At 36.0% G+C, this 20,766-nt stretch overlaps 1 protein-coding gene across 1 annotated transcript in view; it reads left to right on the forward strand.

The window, feature by feature from the left end:
• LOC150079796 (mitochondrial disaggregase-like) overlaps positions 1-20,766 on the forward strand; it is a 164,219-nt gene that overhangs the window by 24,083 nt on the left and 119,370 nt on the right. The window contains exons 3-4 of the mRNA XM_090383236.1: positions 6,834-6,920; positions 13,218-13,321. Of these exons, the coding sequence (XP_090239362.1) occupies positions 6,834-6,920; positions 13,218-13,321 (191 nt within the window). The remainder of the gene's footprint in view (positions 1-6,833; positions 6,921-13,217; positions 13,322-20,766) is intronic.

Raw genomic sequence — 20,766 nt, forward strand, 5'->3', positions numbered from 1 at the left:
GTTACAGACATAGAACATAAACATGAAATTGAAAACCACTTCCATTTTCCTTCTGAAAACTTTTAATTTTTCATCATTTTAAACATATGCATGCACATGCATTTCTGCTTATTACATGTACAAATACTTCTAAAAAAATTTTAAAATGTGGTAGAACCCGAATAAGAAATTCCTGCTTAAGACGTTTTCCCCTCTACTACATTTGGTTTCTTAATTCCCAATTTCAATTCTATTTATTGTAATGTATTATTTTCCTGAGTAAGAAGTTTCCCGAGTAAAAGGTTTTCCCGCATAAAAATCTCGTAATAAAGAATACGTGGCTTATTATTATAATGACGTTTTCCCAGTTAATACGTTATTAAATACAGAAATTCTTTATTTTTATATTAAAAAAAATATAAAAGAATTTAAACATTTTGGTAATCAAACAAGTTAGTGCATAGCACCATTTTAGTTCGTAGTAAATCACCGAAGTAGGTGAAATGGCATTGGTTTTGTTACATCTCAAGTTGTGAATGGCTTCACAATGAGTTGCCATGATATTGCACTATCTCGAATAAGCAACACTTTGCCAATGGAGAAGACTAATGTTGTTAATTCTCGGCGGATACCACCACCCGGGGGTGGTGATATCCACTGAGAATCCACTGGCGAAGTGATATTGTTGAGGTAGTTCAATATCACTGAGTTTAATGAACAGAATGTTAAGCAATTATAAATCCTCAGTTTAAAAATGTTTCCCATAAGCAGAGTAAAATATTTATAAATTCTGAAATACTAAAAAATGAACTTTAACTTATGTTGCCCTGATATTGCACTATCTCGAATAAGCAGCGCTTTGCCACTGGCAAAGACTAATGTTGCTAATTCTTGGCTGATACCACCACTCAGGGGTGGTGATATCCGCCGAGAATCCACTGACGAAGTGTTGCCTATTTGAGAATCCACTGTCAAAGTTATATTGAGCTATTGACTTCTTATTCGAGGTAGTTCAATATCAGGGCAACTTGTTTTGAATGCTCTGAGTTTAATGAACAGGATGTTAAGCAATTAGAAATCCTCAGTTTAAAAATGTTTCTCGTAAGCAGAGTAAAATATTTATAAATTCTGAAATACTTAAAATGATCTTTAACTTATGTATACATATCTTTTAATTTTTATTTGTGTAGTAAATATTTAATACCCTTAGGTCATTTTCCCTTCTAAGAAGTTTTCCCTCGTAGAAGTTCTACCTCTCCAGTCCCTTGGAAAACTTCTTATCCAGGATCTATTGTATATGTATATATTAGATACTATTATTCACTTCCATTTCAAAATTTATTTCAAATTTGATTCTTTTCACAGTGTGTGAAATTTGAAATGTACCTGTCTCGCTTTCTGTAGAGTAGCAACCATCTCTTGATTGAATATCATGATTAGTGTTGGGAATATCATCTTTTGTTTTTTCCTCTCTTTATTTATGTGAACACAATAAGAAATCTTTCATAACCAACTCCCGTGAGACAATAGAATTTTTCATAACCAACTCATGTGAGACCATAGATGTTTACTTACAGTGGGAAAGAGAAAAGGCAAGTAACCTTGACCAAATTAACATTGTATGATATTTGAAATGTACCTGCCTCGCTTTCTGCAGAGTAGCAACCATCTCTTGACTGAGTTTCTTGTTGGGAATATCATCTTGTTTTTCCTCTCTTTATTTATGTGAACACAATAACAAATCTTTCATAATCAACTCATGTGAGACCATAGATGTTTACTTACAGTGGCAGAGAGAGAAAAGGCAAGTAACCGTGGTCTATAAATAAACGTGTAATTCAAAACTTTGTAGCACTGCCGATGCCTATCAGTTCCCACATTAGCCTTAACACAAATAGTTACAATGATATTTGTGTGTCACCTGACAGGTGCTTATGATTAATTGCTCTGAGAAAACTAAAAAGGATTCGGAACAATTCACTTAAAGTTATTGCGTTTAAAGTTTTTCTGGTATTCAAACGGGATAATAGTGAGAGGTTATCTTTCAAAAGCATAAACAGTCAATACCTCTGCTAACTTAGTAACTAAATTACAAGGTGCAGTCAAGTCAAAGAAGCTTTTAAAACTGACAAAAAGGTGTTTTGTTTTGCAAGCACAATGCACCTGTTCACACATTAGCTGTTGGCATGTTACAATTCATCGGGCTGGCTATTAGTTGTTGCTTCACCCCCCTGTACCTGCCAGATATAGTCCCATGTGATTTCCGCCTATTCTCGAAACTGAAAACTAACTTGTTTGGTAGGAAATTTGGGTCAGTGGATGATGAGGTGATAGTGGCTGCACACTTTACACTGTTTTTGATTATCTCGCATACAAAGATGAAAACATCAAATATATTTTAAAGTAATTTTTGGATAACTCCAACTCTGTGTTAGGACGTGTTTAAAATTTCACTAGAATTAGACCATTGTGTTTAAAATTTCAGTAGAATTAGAGTTCAGAAGGATACTAATTTGTAGAAATTAGTATTTTTATTGGCCTAATAATTACTTACCATTTATGTTTAGGAAAAACAATTTTCAAGTCAGGGCAGAGTCATTTCATTCTTTTGGGAATTCCAAAGGGATATGATAGTGAAAAGGTTGAGAAACACCAGTTTAAGATATGATTGTGGAATCAATATTTCTCTTAAGTGTTAGGGAGCCTAATATAGAAATTAATTACATTTGTGATTAGCAGTGCATTTAAATTCATGATAACAACATAAACAGATCACTTTGTTGTTGAATTAGTTGAAACAATATTTGCAGAATTAGTTGAATTAGTTGGTAGAACAATAATTCAACAATATTCAACTAGGAAACTAGGTGCTTTACAGGTGCCTAGTTTCCTAGTAGCATGCACATCTGTATTTTTCCTGTAGTACAGTGTTTCTCAACCTGTGGTTCATGAATCCACTAGTTGATGGCTACAGAAAAATATGGGTGGATTGCAAAATTTTTGAAAGAACGTGGATTAAATAAAATATTTATTATTGAAAATTCAGTTAAACATGGTGGTACTAAAATGGTTCCAAGAACTGTCACAAAATTCTATTAATGAATATCACTGGCCAAATATTGATCAAGCAAAATTAATGGTCACACTTTCTTATAATAAACTCCTACAAACTTTTTTATAGTAAACTCCTAGAAAGCTTTAAAGTATTTTGAAACTTAATTACTTTCAGTATTTAATGTATGCATGCCTGTTGAGTTCTCCTCCGTGGAGACTATCTAACCCCATGTCAATATGAGATGTGTGAATACAAATGTACTAAGTTGTGTTTTTTTTTTTTTTTTTTAACTTCAGTCAGCAGTGGAAGTACTGAAGGACTTTTGGTACTTCCATTGTTGACTGACTGACTGAGGATGTTCTCAAAAGCCAAGATCATGTCTGTCTGCAGTTTAGCACTCCTGTTCATTATTTTAGTTTTCCCTTCTGCATTGCCAAGGTTTTTTTTTTTTTTTTTGACAAGTTATGGGATTTTAAGATGCATCTTCATTTGCCATAATGCATTGTAATATAGTTCCATTAGTCTGGTCATTTTACCTTTTTTTTTTATTTTGTTTATTTCTTTTGTATAATACTTTCATCATAATAAAAGCAGTGTCTGAAGATAAGTTTAGTATTATCAAGTTTTAACTGTATTTCCATTAAATAACATTGGTTTAAACTTGTGGCTATTGGTCTAAAGCCAACATAGTTCAGTAAAATATATGTAATAATGAATAAATATTTATTTGTAGATTATGATATAATTTGGATATGGAAAATTGATTGGTTAAAAAAGATAGAATGTGTATTAATGGTTAAATATTTTTTGTTAATTATATCTATACTTTGAATATGAAAAATTGAGAAGCCAAAGTGGTGAGCTCTTCTATGTTTATAAATGCAACTTCTGAAATGATGAATTGCAGATTATTTTTATAGTTTAGGTGGATTGTGTTTTAAAATTGGTTGAGAAATGTTGCTGTAGTACAAATAGGCAGTCTTCAGATGTCCATGCCATCTTTATGTGACTCTCTAACTCAAGGTAATAGTATATCTCAATAAAGTTTATGAGATGTGCATTTGCTTCAAATTGGTTTTTGTAATTATTTGATTCTGCAGAATGAACTTGCATTTGTTAGTAAGAAGTAAAACTTATGGAGCAGCTTTAACTGATATATTCACGAGTATTAACATAAATGACCTCTAGAACTTGTATAAAAAATCTTAGAGTGATCACTTGTATAAGTTTTGGAGATATTAGTAGTAGCAAATGATTCAAGAAAGCAAGCTTATACAGCATTAACAAAAAAAAAGAAAAAAAAAAACAACACTTCTGATTTGTCTAATAATGGTCTAACTATCCACTTTGACAACACCATATCCAAGTTTGTTCCAACAATTGACTACCTTCTGGCAGGAAGCAAATTTCTACACATCTACCCTGATTCCATCTTCCTCAATTTAAATTATGCCCCTTTTTGTGTGTGTTGTCCGAGCAAGAGTAAGGATGCCATCAATGTATAGCTTATTCAATCTATTCAATGCCTTTATCACCTCAATCAGCTCTCTGTGTGGCTGCCTAGTGTCCAGATGCTGCAATTTGAATAACTGAGTGTCTTACTTGGTAAAAGTACCTTTTTGTTCTCCTCGCAAATCTTGTGGCTTTACTCTGTGCCTGTTTCAATTGATCCTCATCCTTTATAAAATGAGGCTTCCAGACCTGTATGCAGTATTCAAGGTGTTTCCTTAAGCAGCAAAATAATTACCTCCTTATCCCTGCTGCCAAATTTTTGTATATCATGGACAAAATTCCATTAGCTGTTCTAGCAGTCTGTCTGTACTGCTCAGAACTTCATGTCTGACTGCACACTTTTCCCCAGACCTTTTTATTTGTTATTTGCTACCCATATGCATTACTTTGCCTTTGTCACTGTTAAATTTCATTTGACACTTCTAAGTTCATCCGCCTAATTTTTCTAGATCTTGTTGTTACTGCATCGTGATCTAGAAAAATGAGCATGATAAGGGGTGTTCAAGGAAGAATGTATGCACGATAATTGGAAAAACCCCATTTTTTTCCGTTTTAGTTCTATTTTAGGCATAAAAAATAATCATGTTCCTAAAATCAAAATACCACAACCACAATTGGGTTGTTTTGGATAAGTGACGTAGCAACCAAGAATGTGAGGAGTTGCATATCTTATCTTATATTTAAGTTTCACATAGTGAATGTTTGCCTCTTATGGAAAAACAGTGTATTTGAGGAGAAAGATATTTTTTCCATAAAGGGTAGCAGGTGCTTCTACACTTTGGAAAAATTGAAGTGTGGAAGTTCCTGCAACCTCTTTCTTTCTTTTGGAAATAAATCACTCTGGTTTCACAAAAGAAATTAAATTTAGACCTTTTCAAACAGGGGACAAATAATTTGGAACATGCATAGCATTATGATTAGCATTAGCATTAGCATTAGTACAGGCATTTGATGCAAGAAAGCAAGCTTATGCAGCATCAGCCAAAAAAAAAAAAAAAAAACCCACTCCCACTTCACCCCTCTGTTCATTCAAAATACCTGTCCAGCTGAGCCTTAAACTTATTTAGGCTATCAACTTCCACGACAAGGGATGGAAGTCTGTTCCACCAACCAACCACTCGCTGGCTAAAGGCAAATTTCCGCACGTCTATCCTACATCTGTCTTTCCTCAATTTGAATTTATGCCCTCTCAGGTGATTATTCTGAGCGAGAGGAAGAATCCCATCAGCATTGAGCATGCTTAAACCATTCAAGGCTTTATACACCTCTATCAGATCACCTCGCTGGTGCCTAGTCTCCAGACACTGTAATTTGCAAATCTTAAGCCTTTCTTCGTAAGAGCACCCCTTTGTTCCATTCACTAATCTTGTTGCCCTTCTCTGTACTCGTTCCAGCAGCTCTACATCCTTCTTGAAATGAGGCCTCCAGGCCTGTATACAGTACTCTAGGTGTGGCCTGACCATTGCCTTATACAAGGGAATAATCACCTCCTTATCCCTGCTAGAAAAATTCCTATATATCATTGACAATACACCATGAGCTACTCTTGCAGCCCGTCTGCACTCTCAGAGAACTTCATATCTGCCTGCACAACCACCCCCAGGTCCCTTTCATTCTCTACCACTGTCAGTGCAATACTACAGAGTTGATACGTTGCTCTGGGGTTGCTGTTTCCCATGTGTAGTACTTTACATTTGTCAATGTTAAACTTCATTTGCCACCTCTCAGCCCATCTGCTCAACCTTTCCAGATCCTGTTGCAGCAGCATAGTGTCAGTAGTGTCCTTGACAACCCTGCCTACCTTTGTATCGTCTGCAAACTTCGACATTAAGCTTGATATACCATCATCAATATCATTTATGAATACAGAAAACAATAGTGGACCCAACACTGAGCCCCGAGGGACTCCACTAATAACATTAGTCCACGATGAGCAGTGTCCATTGATTACCACTCTCTGTCTTCTCCCCCTCAGCCACCCCTTTACCCACAGCAGCAATTTGCCTCCAATGTTACACTGCTCCAATTTGTGCAGCAGTCTTCCATGTGCAACAGTATCAAAAGCCTTTGATACTGTTTTGATACTTTGATTGTCCCTGTTTTCTTCTACTTATGTAAACAGAATACTTTATAAAGAGTTTAACATATAATATTATTAGAACCTTATAGTATGATCAATATCAACAATTTTCTAAGCAAATTGTCCCATCCCCCAGGTCTCAGACATTAACTTGTATTTCTCATTACCAGAAGGAACATTTAAAATTGATTTCAATTTTAATTTCAGGTTGTTAAAATTGGGAATAGATGTTAATCAACGACACAGATTTGGGTGGACAGCCCTTCAAGTAGCAGCAATGAATGGCCATTCAAAGTAAGTCTTATCATTTTGAAATTATAGAATAACTAATATCATTTAGCCTTTCAAAATAATGAAAAGTAAGAGGTTGTTTTTCAACATCTTGATGGGTTTTTGTAGCTGACATTTTTTAAACTCTCCACAGTTTGAAATCTGCCAGCTACAAAAATATAGAGAAAGAGAAAGCCCTCCAAACTTTAAAAAATTAGTCTTAAAAATTTTATTTTAAAATTTTACTTTAGGCACTGAAATTGTCTCTCTATTAAAAACTATTTATTAAAAATTATTAATTAAAAATAAAAAAGCATTCAGAATAAAAACAATAATGTTAGGTTTTATAGAAGTAATATCATTTTCTATATTAAATGAATGCTTTTATTATTTCTCCTATCATGTTTCCCATGTCAGTACTTCAAATTTGATGAATTTGAGGTATTACTCAAAACATCAAAGGCAGATATGATGTGGTGTCACACAGATATAAGGAATACAGAACTAGAATTTGGGGAGTACAATGTGCACAGGAAGGATAGACAGGATAGGAAGGGAGGAGGGGTTATGCTATTAGTTAAGAAACACATAAAATCCAAGGAAGTGAAGCCAGTCGATATCGCTGGACAGTGCAGTATCGAGTCAGTTTGGTGTGACATAAGCATTGGGAGATCAAAATTGAGAGTGGGAGTGTGCTGTAGGCCTAATGACTCTGATGAGTATAATAAGAAACTGTACAGGGAAATAGAGTGTCAGTAAATCAGAGAGTCTTATAATGGGGGATTTTAATTTCCCAGATATTGACTGGAATTTGTGGTTGGTCACTCACACACTAGCAAGGCTTTTGTGGATTTACTGGATGATTGTTTTCTACATCAGCATGTTCGGGAGGCAACTAGAGGGAGTAATGCTCTTGATCTGATTATCAGTAGTGATTCTTCATGCATTAAGAATCTGCAGATAAAGGAACCACTAGGTGGCAATGATCACAGTGTGCTGAAGTGGGATTTACTCAAAGAGGTACTACCATCAGGGGTAAAGGGAAGGGTTTTTGCTTTTGTAAAGGTGACTACGGTGGTCTGAGACAGTATTTAAATTCTATATGGTGGGACCAACTGATGATGTTACCAACAGCAAATTCAAAATGGGAAGCATTCAAAGAATTTATCTTGGAAGCTACTAGGCTTTACATACCAACTAAGAAATATTGTTCAAGGTTTAGGCCTAAATGGATGTCAGATGAACTAATGAGACATATGGCAGAGATGAAAAATGCATGGGATACATATAAATTAATGGGTGACATGGATGCCTATGATAGATAGGCTTCCATGTCACATGCACTGGTTAAATAAGCAGGTCTGTAACCAAGTCACAAAGGAGATTAGGCAGGCAAAGGCAGATTATGAGAAATCTTTGGCAAAGGATGCAAAGAGTTCTTTACCTATGAAAAGGTGCCTCTGTAGCCAGGTGGGCAGAAGCAGCAGTGCGTAGCACACGCTTCTTGATTAGACCGGGACTCGAGCCCGTGTCCACCAAATACGGAGGATACGGAAAGGTCAGGGAATGACCAACGCATATCCCCGGAGCAGTATGGCCTTAGTTGCTAATGCTCCTAAAAACCAAAAATAACAATAACATCATCTAGACAAGGTTTCAGTTATAGCTCGGACACAGCATGGTTTTCTTAAGGGAAAGTCTTACCTGACCAATTTGATTGGATACTATGATGTAGTCACAAAGGAACTGGATGCAGGGAATAACTTTGATATCATATATTTGGATCTTAGAAAGGCTTTTGATACTGTTCCACATGGAAGACTGCTGAACAAATTGGAGCGGTGTGGCATTGGAAGCAAATTGCTGCTATGGATAAAGGGATGGTTGAGTGGGAGAAGACAGGAGTGGTAATCAATGGACCCTGCTCATCGTGGACTAATGTTATTAGTGGAGTCCCTGAGGGTTCAGTGTTGGGTCCATTGTTGTTTTCTGTATTTATAAATGATATTGATGATGGTATATCAAGCTTAATGTCCAAGTTTGCAGACGATACAAAGGTTGGCAGGGTTGTTAAGGACACTATTGACAGTACACTGCTGCAACAGGATCTAGAAAATTTGAGCAGATGGGCTGAGAAGTGGCAAATAAAGTTTAACATTGACAAAAGTAAAGTACTACATATGGGAAGCAATAACCCCAGAATAACGTATCAACTCTGTGGTACTACACTGACAGTGGCAGAGAGCGAAAAGGACCTAGGGGTAATTGTGCAGGCAGATATGAAGTTTTCTGAGCAGTGCAGACTGTCTGCAAGGGTAGCTCATTGTGTCTTTTCAATGATATACAGTAATTTTTCTTGCAGGGATAAGGAGGTGGTTATCTCCTTGTATAAGGCAATGGTCAGGCCACACCTTGAGTATTGTATATAGGTCTGGAGGCTTCATTTTAAGAAGGATGTAGAGCTGCTGGAATGAATACAGAGAAGGGCAACAAGATTTGTGAATGGAACAAAGGGTTGCTCTTACAAAAAAAGCCTAAGTTTTGCAAATTATAGTGTCTGGAGACTAGGCACCAGCGAGGTGATCTGATAGAGATGTATAAAGCCTTGAATGGTTTGAGCATGCTCAATGCTGATGGAATTCTTCCTCTTGCTCAGAATAATCACCTGAGAGGGCATAAATTTAAATTGAGGAAAGACAGATGTAGGATAGATGTGCGGAAGTTTGCCTTTAGCCAGCGGGTAGTTGGTTGGTAGAACAGACTTCCATCCTTTGTTGTGGAAGTTGATATCCTAAATAAATTTAAGGCTGAGCTGGACAGGTATTTGGATTGAATGGGGGGGGGGTGAAATGGGAGCTTTTTTTATTTGGCTAATGCTGCATCTGCTTGCTTTCTTGCATCACATGCCTCTACTAATGCTAATGTTTAGGTATTTGCTTGTTACATTCTTAAATGATCTCTACGTTGGTTTTCTCACGCTCTCTTCTCTTATGGTTTATATTTCAGAACCTGTTTTGAGTTGTTTCCATTGTCTGTTCTTTCAGGACATGCTTTTTATTTTAGTTCTGAGTTTGTTCTTTCATTTTTCCATTATTTCTTACCATTTATGCTTAGGCAATTGCAGTCAAGTTTTTCTCCTCATAAATCACATTTCTAAAAAAAACTTTTTTTCTCTCTCTCTCTCTCTCTCTCTCTCTCTCTCTCTCTCTCTCTCTCTCTCTCTCTCTCTCTGTTTTTTTTTTTTTTTTTTAACAATGTTTCTTGTAAATTTTGATATGATTTTCTCCTTTGGGGTAATACATACACCCTTTTTATCTAGAAATTCAAAATATTTAAATATTCCTTTTTTAATTATTCTCATCTTTATTATATCGAATAGCATATCAGGTAGAGACTGTGTGGTAAGCATTAGAAAAAGGTGGCATGATGTAAGCAACATATGATCATTAGCAAGTTTTGGAATAGCCGCTGGACTTTAACCACAAATCTCTGCTCCTACTATTCTAGGAAGTTGGGTGGATTTGTGGCCATGTGTGTGTGTTCCTTTGAGAGCTGTTGCATTGATCACATTAGAACTGTACACAGGAGTGCTTCACTTAGGGACTGTTGTTATTAGTGGAGTTCCATAGGGTTTAGTGCTGAATCCATTTTGCTGTCTAGGTTTATTAATAATACTGATAACTGCATAAGAGGCTTAATGTCAGTTTACTAATGATACGAAGGTTGGCATAAAGATTAGTGACAATAATCAGTGTATGCTACTGCAACAATATCTAGAAAAATTGGAAAGATAGGTTGAGAAGTGGCAATTGAAGCATTGACAAATGCAAGGTACTTACTGCATGTGGGTAGCAACAACCCCAGAATAACATACCAACTGCATGGTACCACACTTACGGTAATGGAGAATGAAAAGAACCTGGAAGTAATTATGCAGTCAGACAAGAAGTTCTCTGAGCAATATAGACAGGCTGCTCGGACAGCTCATGGGGGTTTTGTCAATGACATATAGGAATTTTTCCAGCAGGGATGAAGAGGTGATTATCTCATTGTATAAGGCAATGGTTTGGCTCCATCTTGAGTACTGCATACGGGTCTGGAGGCCTCATTTTAGGTATAATGTGGATCTGTTGGAATGGGCAGAAAAGAGCTACAAGATTAGTGAAGGGAGCAAAAGGATTCTCTTGCCAGGAAAGACTTTAGCTTTGCAGAGTTTCTCCAGATGCCACAAAATTGTAGCATCTAAGAGAAGAGGCACTTGCAAGGAAATCTGATTGAGGTATTTTAAGGCTTGTGAATGGATTGAGCAAGTTCAATGCTGATGTCATCTTTCCTTTTGGTCAGACCACACATGGGGGTATGAATTCAAATTAAGGAAGAATGTTTGCAGGAGTGATGTATGGAAATTTGCCTTTAGCAAGAGTAATTGAATTCTCATGAAGTTTACCTTTGGGCAGTGTGTTGTGGATCATTAGAACAGATCGCCTACCACAGTAGTCGATCGAGGCAGAGAGTTTGATAAAAGTTCAGAGCAGAATTGGTTATTTGCTTTTTGATCAGGGAAGATTTAGTGATTGTGATTGAATTCTTTTTTTTTTTTTTTTTTTTTTTTGCAGATGCTGAAAAATTCTACTTCCTTGCATCATTTAGCCATTTATTATAATGAATCATTTAAAACCACATCACTGTTTTCTGTGTTCCATAAATGCTTAATTTTTTTTTATTTTATTTGTAAATAAAATAAGGAGATTAATGATACTGTATATATCCAGTAATAAATTTAATGAAAAATGACAGGAATGTAGCTTTCAGGGTAAAATGGACCCTTCATCAGCAATATACAGATTCTAATGGAATAATGATGTTAGAGACAAAATTTAATAGGTACAGAGTTGTGCGCATTGTGATGCGTGTATGACTGTGGGATTGAGCGTTCAACTACTAGATTGGCATTCATTGTTGGTGGTGCACAAACTTCTGTGGGTTTGCTGCCAGCATTTATCCAGCTTCAAGACAGTTGTTTCCAAGATAGGGTGTAGCCTTGTGCCCTTGCAGCGATTCATGGTTCTTGAATTGCATGATATGTTGAGCAACTCTAGCCAGAGGCGGTGGTGGAAGTGCCGGGATTGGTCAATCACATTGTAATTGCTTTAGGATTAAGGTCATGGTGGGTTGACCAGAAATGTTCCACGATGGCGTAGTGATCAGTGTCACCAAGGTGAATTGATCTGTCATGCTCCGCAAGGCGATCTTGAAGGCATCTCGAGCTCTTTCCTGTGTAGAAACTGCCACAATCTTTTATTATTATTATAATTAGCCATATGGTGCAAGGAAGCCTGAGGCTTTTGCTGCACCAGCCAAAAAAAAAAAAAAAAAAAATTCTGAGTTACCCACAGAGAGAGAGAGAGAGAGAGAGAGAGAGAAGGAAATCACCAAGAAAGAGAAGAATGGTGATATCCAGCTCAGGACCTTGGGTGTGCCAAGCCCATACTCACCAGATGTGAGCCCCGGGGTTTACAAGTTATGCGGTATACCACTCCGCTATGTAAAAGAGAGGCGACCGTAGTTTTCACATTAGAAACCAGGGAACATAAGCTCCTACCAGGTAGTTGTACGCATTTTATGCAATATTCCCGGAGGATTTTCAAAATCTGGTTTGATATGCCCAGATAGTAGAGAATATAGGTGGTAGGCATATTGTCGTGTGATGGATGGTCTCGGGTGGATTGCGAGCTCTTGCGCTTGTAACAAGCACCTGTCTCATATGTGGGTTAGATAACCACAATTGACCAAGTCAATTTTTACCCTGAAAATCTCGGTGCATCTAGCTTATCTATTCTCCCGAGCTTGGAGCCATTCCAGCTCAGAGGAAGCTAGACACACCCAGATTTCCAGGATAAAAACTGACCTGGTCAGTCTCGTGGCCATGCATGCATCACAGTCCACACAACTCTGTATCTATTAAGTCTTGTCTCTAACATCATTATTCCGTTAGAATCTGTATATTTCTGATGGTGTCCATTTTACCTTGAAAGCTTCTTGTCATTTGTCATTAAATTTATTATTGGATATATGCAGTATCATTAATCTCCTTACACAATGGAATCCAGAACAACAGGCCCATTTGTATTTATTATTCTAGCATGAAATGTGTATCTACATTTTTTGAGATATCCTGTATACATTTATGGACTCTAATTGTAATCAGATTTTGGTGCACTTTACTTTTTTTGTTAAAATATACCAGCTGTATTCATATTTTGGCTATTTTGTTTCAATTATTCTACCTGTTTGATGTTTACATTTATTATTTTCTAATAGCACAGTCAAACTTCTTCTGCAAGGAGGTGCTGATTGTAATTTAGGAGATGACTTTACTAATGTCACTCAGCTATCAAGGGATAAAAATGTCCATTCACTGGAAGGTTTGTTTTTTGCTTTTTTTTTAAAATAAATTTTTGATATTATAGTAACCATTATGTAATAATTCAGACCTGTTCAGCCTTTTAAGATTTAGCCGGCCTATTGCAAAACTTTTACAGATGGCCATTTGGAAACTTTATAAAGATAAATTAAAGGTAGTGAGCAACTTAGATATTATTAATCATTTCAGCATAGCATTAGTTATAAATTAAATGTATCTAAGCCTAAAAGTATTCTTATAGAACAGTTTATTTTTAAAAATCCTAATGAAAAATCTGAAATTTATCTTATCAGCCAGCTTCATATATGATAGTAGGTATTTCATCATTGCTTTCCTCATGTTGTCATTCAAATATCCAATAGCATTCACTTGTACCTTGAATTAACATTTTTTTTACTAGAAAAAGCCAAACTCTTAAATGCATGGTGTGCAACAGTACTGAACAGTATTCAATGGTATTGAACAATATCATATATTTAAGTTGAATCACCAACATAATTCTTTTGAAAATTACTTGAACTGAATGCCCCCAAATAATTTGTATGATGAAAGTTAGAAATTTTTTCAATGGTCCTGAATAATTTTTCAGTGTATGGTGTTAAAAAAAAAAAAAAAAAGTTTAAATAATGAACCTTTCACATTTTTTTTGAAAAATATACCACTTCAGAGTTAACTTATCAGAGGAATAAGAGCACCTTGCACTTCTGTCTGAGGTCTGCCAACCTCCCTCATCTTTGAGTGAAAAGCTATCAAAGAAATTCATGCATTTGTTACAGGAATCAACTACCAAAAAGAATATTTTATTTGGGAATGTTATGGTTATTTGATTTATTTGATTCAAAAAGTTCAGGACTGAATTTTCTAAAAATATATAGAACTTTTGATAATGTTTTGGTTTCAAAAGTGCAAAGGTTTATTTATATCTGTTTATGGTAAGTGATTTCGTATAATTTTTTTTAGAATGTCACTTTTTGAACAGTGGTCTGTAAAATTTTGCTTTTTTTTGAAGAAATCTGCCTCAGAGACTAGAAATGATTGTCAAAGCATATGGTGAAAAACCTTTTTTATGCGGTATGGTATTTGAATGGTACAAGTGCTTCAAAGGTGGACATGATATCATGGTGGATGATGCCAGATATGCATGACTTTACATATTAACACATGACAAATTGATCTCCCACATCAGGAGCATTATTTGTGTCAATCATTTGAATAAGAATTGAAGACACAGCTTCTCAGATGGAATATCATATGGTAGTCGACAAGCCATGATATCTGGTATTTTGATCTTAATCCAGGATTTCCGAAAATAATCGTGCCATGAAACATGGTGTTATCTTTATGACCCATAAACAAAATATTATGCCTCTAAATGAAGTCTCCCAGAAAGGGAAAAAATGTATTTACAGGTCAGAAGTTATGCTAGAATTATTTTTTGACTAAGGAAATAATTCATTATGATTATTTTAAGACTGTGAACAAGGTAAAATCTGTGGATGGGGAAAAATTTCACTATTGTGGTGCTCCTGATTATTGTGTGACAGATGTTTCTGAATACCTTTCCAGCACTGTACTTTTAGTATCTATACATTTAATACAGAAGGCATTTTCTTTTGACAGTCAGTGTGAATGATAGGCTTAACTGATCAGGCTGGAAGTGGTCTCAAATTGAAGCTGTTTCTTCCTAGGTGTGCACAAAGTTTTTAAAATTTCAGAATAGTTTTATTTTACAGAACGGGCCAGTTTTGTAGTACAAATGAGAATAGTTCAACATTCACTTCATAGATGGAGCCACAGGAAGAAGCCACATCTACCTGTGGGTAGGATACATGATTAAATCCTTCATGTTCACTTACAGTATAAATAAAAATTGTCCACCATTCACCCCTACCTGTAGGTTTTTGTGGCCTTGTACATAGAGGTGCTGTATACACTTACTACTTTCTTTGCAGTGTACTGTGCACTAATGAGATGTCGGAATATATAGACTTAAAACAGCAGAAATAATTGAGTTAAAAAAAGTACAGTGGTTCATAATGTAGATTTTACCATAATGTAATATTCCTCATGATGCAAAAGATGACTGGGTGCCTCCGTAGCCAGGTGGGCAGGAGCATCAGTGCATAGCACATGCTTCTTGATTAGACCGGGGTTCGAGCCTGTGGCCACCAAATATGGAGGATGCGGAAAGGTCAGGGAATGACCACCGCATATCTCCGGAGCAATGTGGCTTTAGTTGCTAATGCTCCTAAAAACCAAATAACAACAACAGCAAAAGATGACTGTAAAAAAGAAAGAATGCACATCCTAGTACAGGATGTGCATCCTGTACTAGGGGTCCCCTTACTGTCTCCCCTTTTAAATCAGGTGAGTGCCTCAACTACTGCCCCCTCTGTTCTCTACTCCTTTTATCTCCACCTTCTTCCTATCTCCCCATTATCTCCTTTCCAATAAAAAAATTTTTCTTTTCTTTTCTTTCCTCTTTTTTTTTTTTTTTTTTTTTTGGGCTCTCCTTGGATGCCTAGGCTACCCCAGGGTTCACCACCCCCAGAGCTTTCTTCTCTCCCAAGGTGACCTGGCCTGCCTCCCGGGGCAGTGACAGAAACTAAGGGTGGTTCTCCACAGGCTCCCAGACTAAGTGGCCATAGGAATCCACACTAATACTTCACAAAACACACACCAACACACACCCTGGCCTTATGCAGAGTATTGTATTCTACACAGAGTAAAAACACAGAGTTGGGGGAGACCCCCAGTGCTGCCAGACAAAAAACATTGTCACTATGATTAATATCTAATCAGGAAATGACTTATGCAATTATTTAGCTGCACATTGTAGTGTGAGGCATTCTCAAGGTTGAATAAATATCACTATGTAATTATTTACCTGTGTTTACATAGGTTACTTAGGGTTTCATAATGCATGAGGAATATTGTTGCATCCCAAAGAGCAGGACTAAAATATTTACAAACTATACAAACATTTAACAATAATATTTACAAACTATACAAATATTTAAAATATTTACAAATGACTAAACTATTTACAAATACACTTGGTCGTCGACTTACGACCTATGCGACTTACGACCGACCACACTTACGACCACAAAAAAAAATAATAAATAAATAAATTAATAATAAATCAGGAAATCACTACTGGTGACACCCACAACCCAGGTGAGGAGGCACATCGATAACGGGAAGCCTGAAGACAGCACCAGGCACATACACCCAGTCACTCTCTCTCACATACACCCAGTCACTTTCGAGCAACTGTTGCGTGTGGTGTATTAATTAAAATTCTACTGAAATACGCATAAAATGTTTAGTAAAAGGAAAATGACTTCATCTACATATACGCCAGCTAAAAAGTCAAGGAAAACTATTGATTTAGAGTGTAAAATGAAAATTATCCAGCAGTATGAAGGCGGAAAGAAAGTGAATACGATAGCATGTGACTTGAAGTTATCACATTCCACGGTATTGACGATACTTAAGGACAAAGAAAGAATTCGGGAAGCTGTGAAAGGTTCTGCACTTATTAAGTCTACAATTTTAATCAAACAATGACAGGAACCCATCCATGAAATGGAGAAATTGTTGTTTATGTGGATGGAAGATTTAATACAAAAAAAATACACCCATAAGCCTTCACACAGTGCAAGCAAAGGCTAGAAATTTGTTTCAGTTTAAAATCACGCGCCGGAGACGATTACACAGAAGATTTTCAGGCTAGTACTGGGTGGTTTAAGCGTTTTTAAAAAAAGATTTTCTTTGCATAATATCTCTATAAATAAACATCTCCTACCTCAACCCAAGAACGTGGCCCTGACGATGCACAACCCAGCACAAGCAAAGATTGAAAATTGTTTTTGTAAATTTCATTTGTATTAATTTTACATTAATTTTAGATTGTATTTTTGTGTTTACAGTACATTATGTACAATATAATTATAGATTGTAGTTTTGTTTTTTTATAAACAGTATGAATATTAAACCAATTAAAATGTGGAGAACGTTTGAATTTAACCTCATAGAGAGAGAGATAGCCTAGGCGTAGAAACGAAGGTATATTCAGTATCGCTAAGTAAAAGATAAAAACATTACTGTATTTAAAATGAAAAATAAAAGATTATAAAAATAAATCATAAAGATGATAAAAAGATTAGAAAGGTTAAAAAATACTGTTAATAAATATATGGCCGACATACGACCAGATTGACTTACGACCTGTCAGTCAGAACGGAAGTCGGTCGTAAGTCGACGACCAACTGTATACAATATTCATTAATATACAAAAAACATTACAATGGAACATCAAATGTTAGACAGTGAACCATGTGCACGAGGTTGGCGAACGTTATGGAGGTAGTTGTCAATAATTAATTGCATTTGTAGTGATGTAATTGCCTCGCTCTCTTCTCCCATTGGCTCGAATAAATATCACTAGGAGGAAAACATTTTTAACTTATAGAGAGATATATGAAAACCCCAAACAAAAGATATTAAAACCTGTAGTATGTAGTATGGGTTGAAGGTTTGAATTTCTGTAGATTGTAAAATTCAGGAAATGGGTACGAAGGGAGGTTGTTTCTAAAAAACAGAAGTTAAAGCAATAAGTGAGAAAGAAGAAAAGTTGGTTCTGTTAGTTTGAAGTTGGACAGTAAAGGAATGCAAACTGGTTGTGGCATATGTTTGGACTGGTTTTAAAGGGAATTATTGAAGCCAATTCAGAAGAACAGTGCTTATGGAAGTATCTATAGAAAAGGCATGCAATAGAAATAGAACATATATGAGACACAGAGTGGAGAGACTTTGTAACAGATGGGCCATTAATTCACCTAACTGCCCTCTTTTAAATGGAATCTAGAAGCCTGATAGAAGTTTTGGGGGCACTGCCCCAGATGTGGAAACAATATTCCATGGTAAGGAGTTGAGATTTGTACAGAGTGAACAGCTGTTTAGAAGAAAAGAGAGAATGAGAAAACTAAGTTTTTTAGCTGCAAAGGAAGCAATATTTGTGATGTGCTTATGCCAATAGAGATTAAAAGTCTTGGTAATACCTAATAGGATATTTGACCTTGTCTAGAAAGCTGGGTGTCGTCTAAAATAAGCATAGGAGCAGAAGAATCCTTTTTTTTTTGTGAGATGTAAAACAGGACTGAATTTTAGAATGATTGAGTAGTAGGAGTATTTACAGAATTAGCAGTGGATATTCAAGAAGATGAAGCTGTTTGTGCAGGTCAAGGTTTCTCAAACTGGAAGGTGGAATGCAGTGTGCCATCATCAGCAAAACTATGGATAAGATTTCCAGTCAGTGGAAGAAGGTCATTGATAAACAAGAGGAAAAGAGTGGAGAAAAAAAACTGAACTTTGGGGAATGCCAGCATTAGTGGATTGGTTAGAATACAGAGAGCCTCTGCCATCAACCACAGTGAGCGATCAGAGAGAAAAACTGGATATCCATTTTCAAAAAACAGTTGGCAGACCATAAGATGAAAGCTTATGTTGAAGACCTCTATGCCAAACATGATCAAATGCATTTGAACATCAAGGGCAACTGCTTGAGTTTCACCAAACTTTTCCACTGAATCTGGCTATGGATAAGTAACATAGTCAGTTCTGCTATAACATGCATTTTGGCAATGCGAATTTTCTCCAACACACCACTGATTTTTGTGTTGGCTCATGCGAGATTTCGTCTGTGAGTAACATTGGGTTAATGCAAAACCCGGCACCAAGCTGAACATAGTGACCTGTGCAGCAATACACATCAATGAAGCTTAAAAAATGTAAAATGTGTGAGAGCTATATTTCCCATTTACTGTAGTTGTATTGTTCAGAGACACTCTGTTGTTATTTGCTGTATTCACAAGATCTTGTAGGCTGACTCATGTTTTAAGGAGCTCACATTTTTCAATTTGAACAGAAAATTCGTGAGGCATGATCGTGTGAGCAGAGGATACATTTCTGGAGGTCACTGCCATAAAACAATAAAAACAATTTGCAGTTCCCGGTTTATTGGTCTTTTCTGTTAGTGCAATGTAATTATAAACGGGTAGTAAACTTGGATCTTATTGCATTTGTGATAATACCGATAGCTGGAATTCTGTTGGTTTTTATGTTATTATGGTGAAATGTGTTTCCCCTTCCATGAAATCTTCAATCATATAAAAAACATAAATAAATTTTCAGAATCTTCTATTCATTCCTAATTTTTAAGCTTCTTATTTTTAATGCGCAAAAATGTTACTGTGTATCTCACTTGTGCAAATTTGTGCGTGCCGTGATCTTTGTTATTGATTGCCTATCTGTTTTACAGTTTTACCAGAAAAAAATGTCAGTGAACAGAAATATTAATTAATATGTATGTATTACAGTGCTATATTTACTGTAATATTTATTTATTAGAAATTTAAGATGTTTAAACCTGTTAGGAATTTTATTGGTTTAACTTTTTTTTAGTGTTTTACTTACCACACTGAACATGCTTTTTTTTTTTAGTGCTCTGTCCCTATTCCTATTTTTCCCATAAGTCTTGTTGTTTTTAGTGTGCGAAATGCCGTAGCACAGAGATTTTTAGGAAGACATACCATGTTATAGCAGAGTTGACTGTAAGCCAGAATATCACCAGTGGATCGGGGCTGACAGAATCCATATTGGTAATCAGTGATCAGATGGAAGGTGTCAAGATAGTTTAGTAGGAGTTGGTGGTTGATGATTTTTCCATTACTTTGGAAAGAGTAGAGGTAAGTTCAATGGGGCAATAATTGGATGGAAGAAATGTATCACCCTTTTTTTAGGAACTGGCTGAATACGAGCAAATTTACAAGAAGAAGAAAAAAGAAAGTGGAATAAGAAAGTAAAAAGTTGACGCAGAATGGAGGTAAGCTCAGGATACAAGTCTTGAGAAAAAGTGGAGAAATATCATCAGGAGCTTGGTGCTTTCTTGGTACTGTTCAAAATTCTTCTGACGCCCTTTAGATGGAAGATCATAGAGGGCATTGAATGGAATCTTCTGGGAATGGTATGAGGTGGTTTACAAAAATTATCAATACAAGAGTTAGAAGAAAAGTTGGATGCTGGCAGATCAGCTTTATCTTTAGCTGAGATAGCAATACAACCATCGAGTTTTAACAGAGATGGGAGCAGAGACAGGCAACATTGCAGCCAGTAGCTTTGGCAAGAGACCAGAATACTTGACTCCCATTATGGGTAAGAAGCAAGTTTTCTTCTTTTAGCCTGTTCAAAATCTAGTTTTGACTCATTAATAACTACTTTTCAGTTGTTGCGAGCTTTGGCATAGGCTGAAAATGAACCTGGAGATTTGGATGAGTTATTAAGCTAGAGAAGATCGAACAGTGGAGATTCCAAATAACTAAGTCTCTGAAAGGGAATATCAGAGTGTACATATGCACAAGTATCACATTTAAAGTGAAAGGA

Source organism: Mastigoproctus giganteus, chromosome 10, assembly GCF_048544385.1.
Source record: "Mastigoproctus giganteus isolate SK-2022 chromosome 10, ASM4854438v1, whole genome shotgun sequence".
NCBI lineage: Eukaryota > Metazoa > Arthropoda > Arachnida > Uropygi > Thelyphonidae > Mastigoproctus > Mastigoproctus giganteus.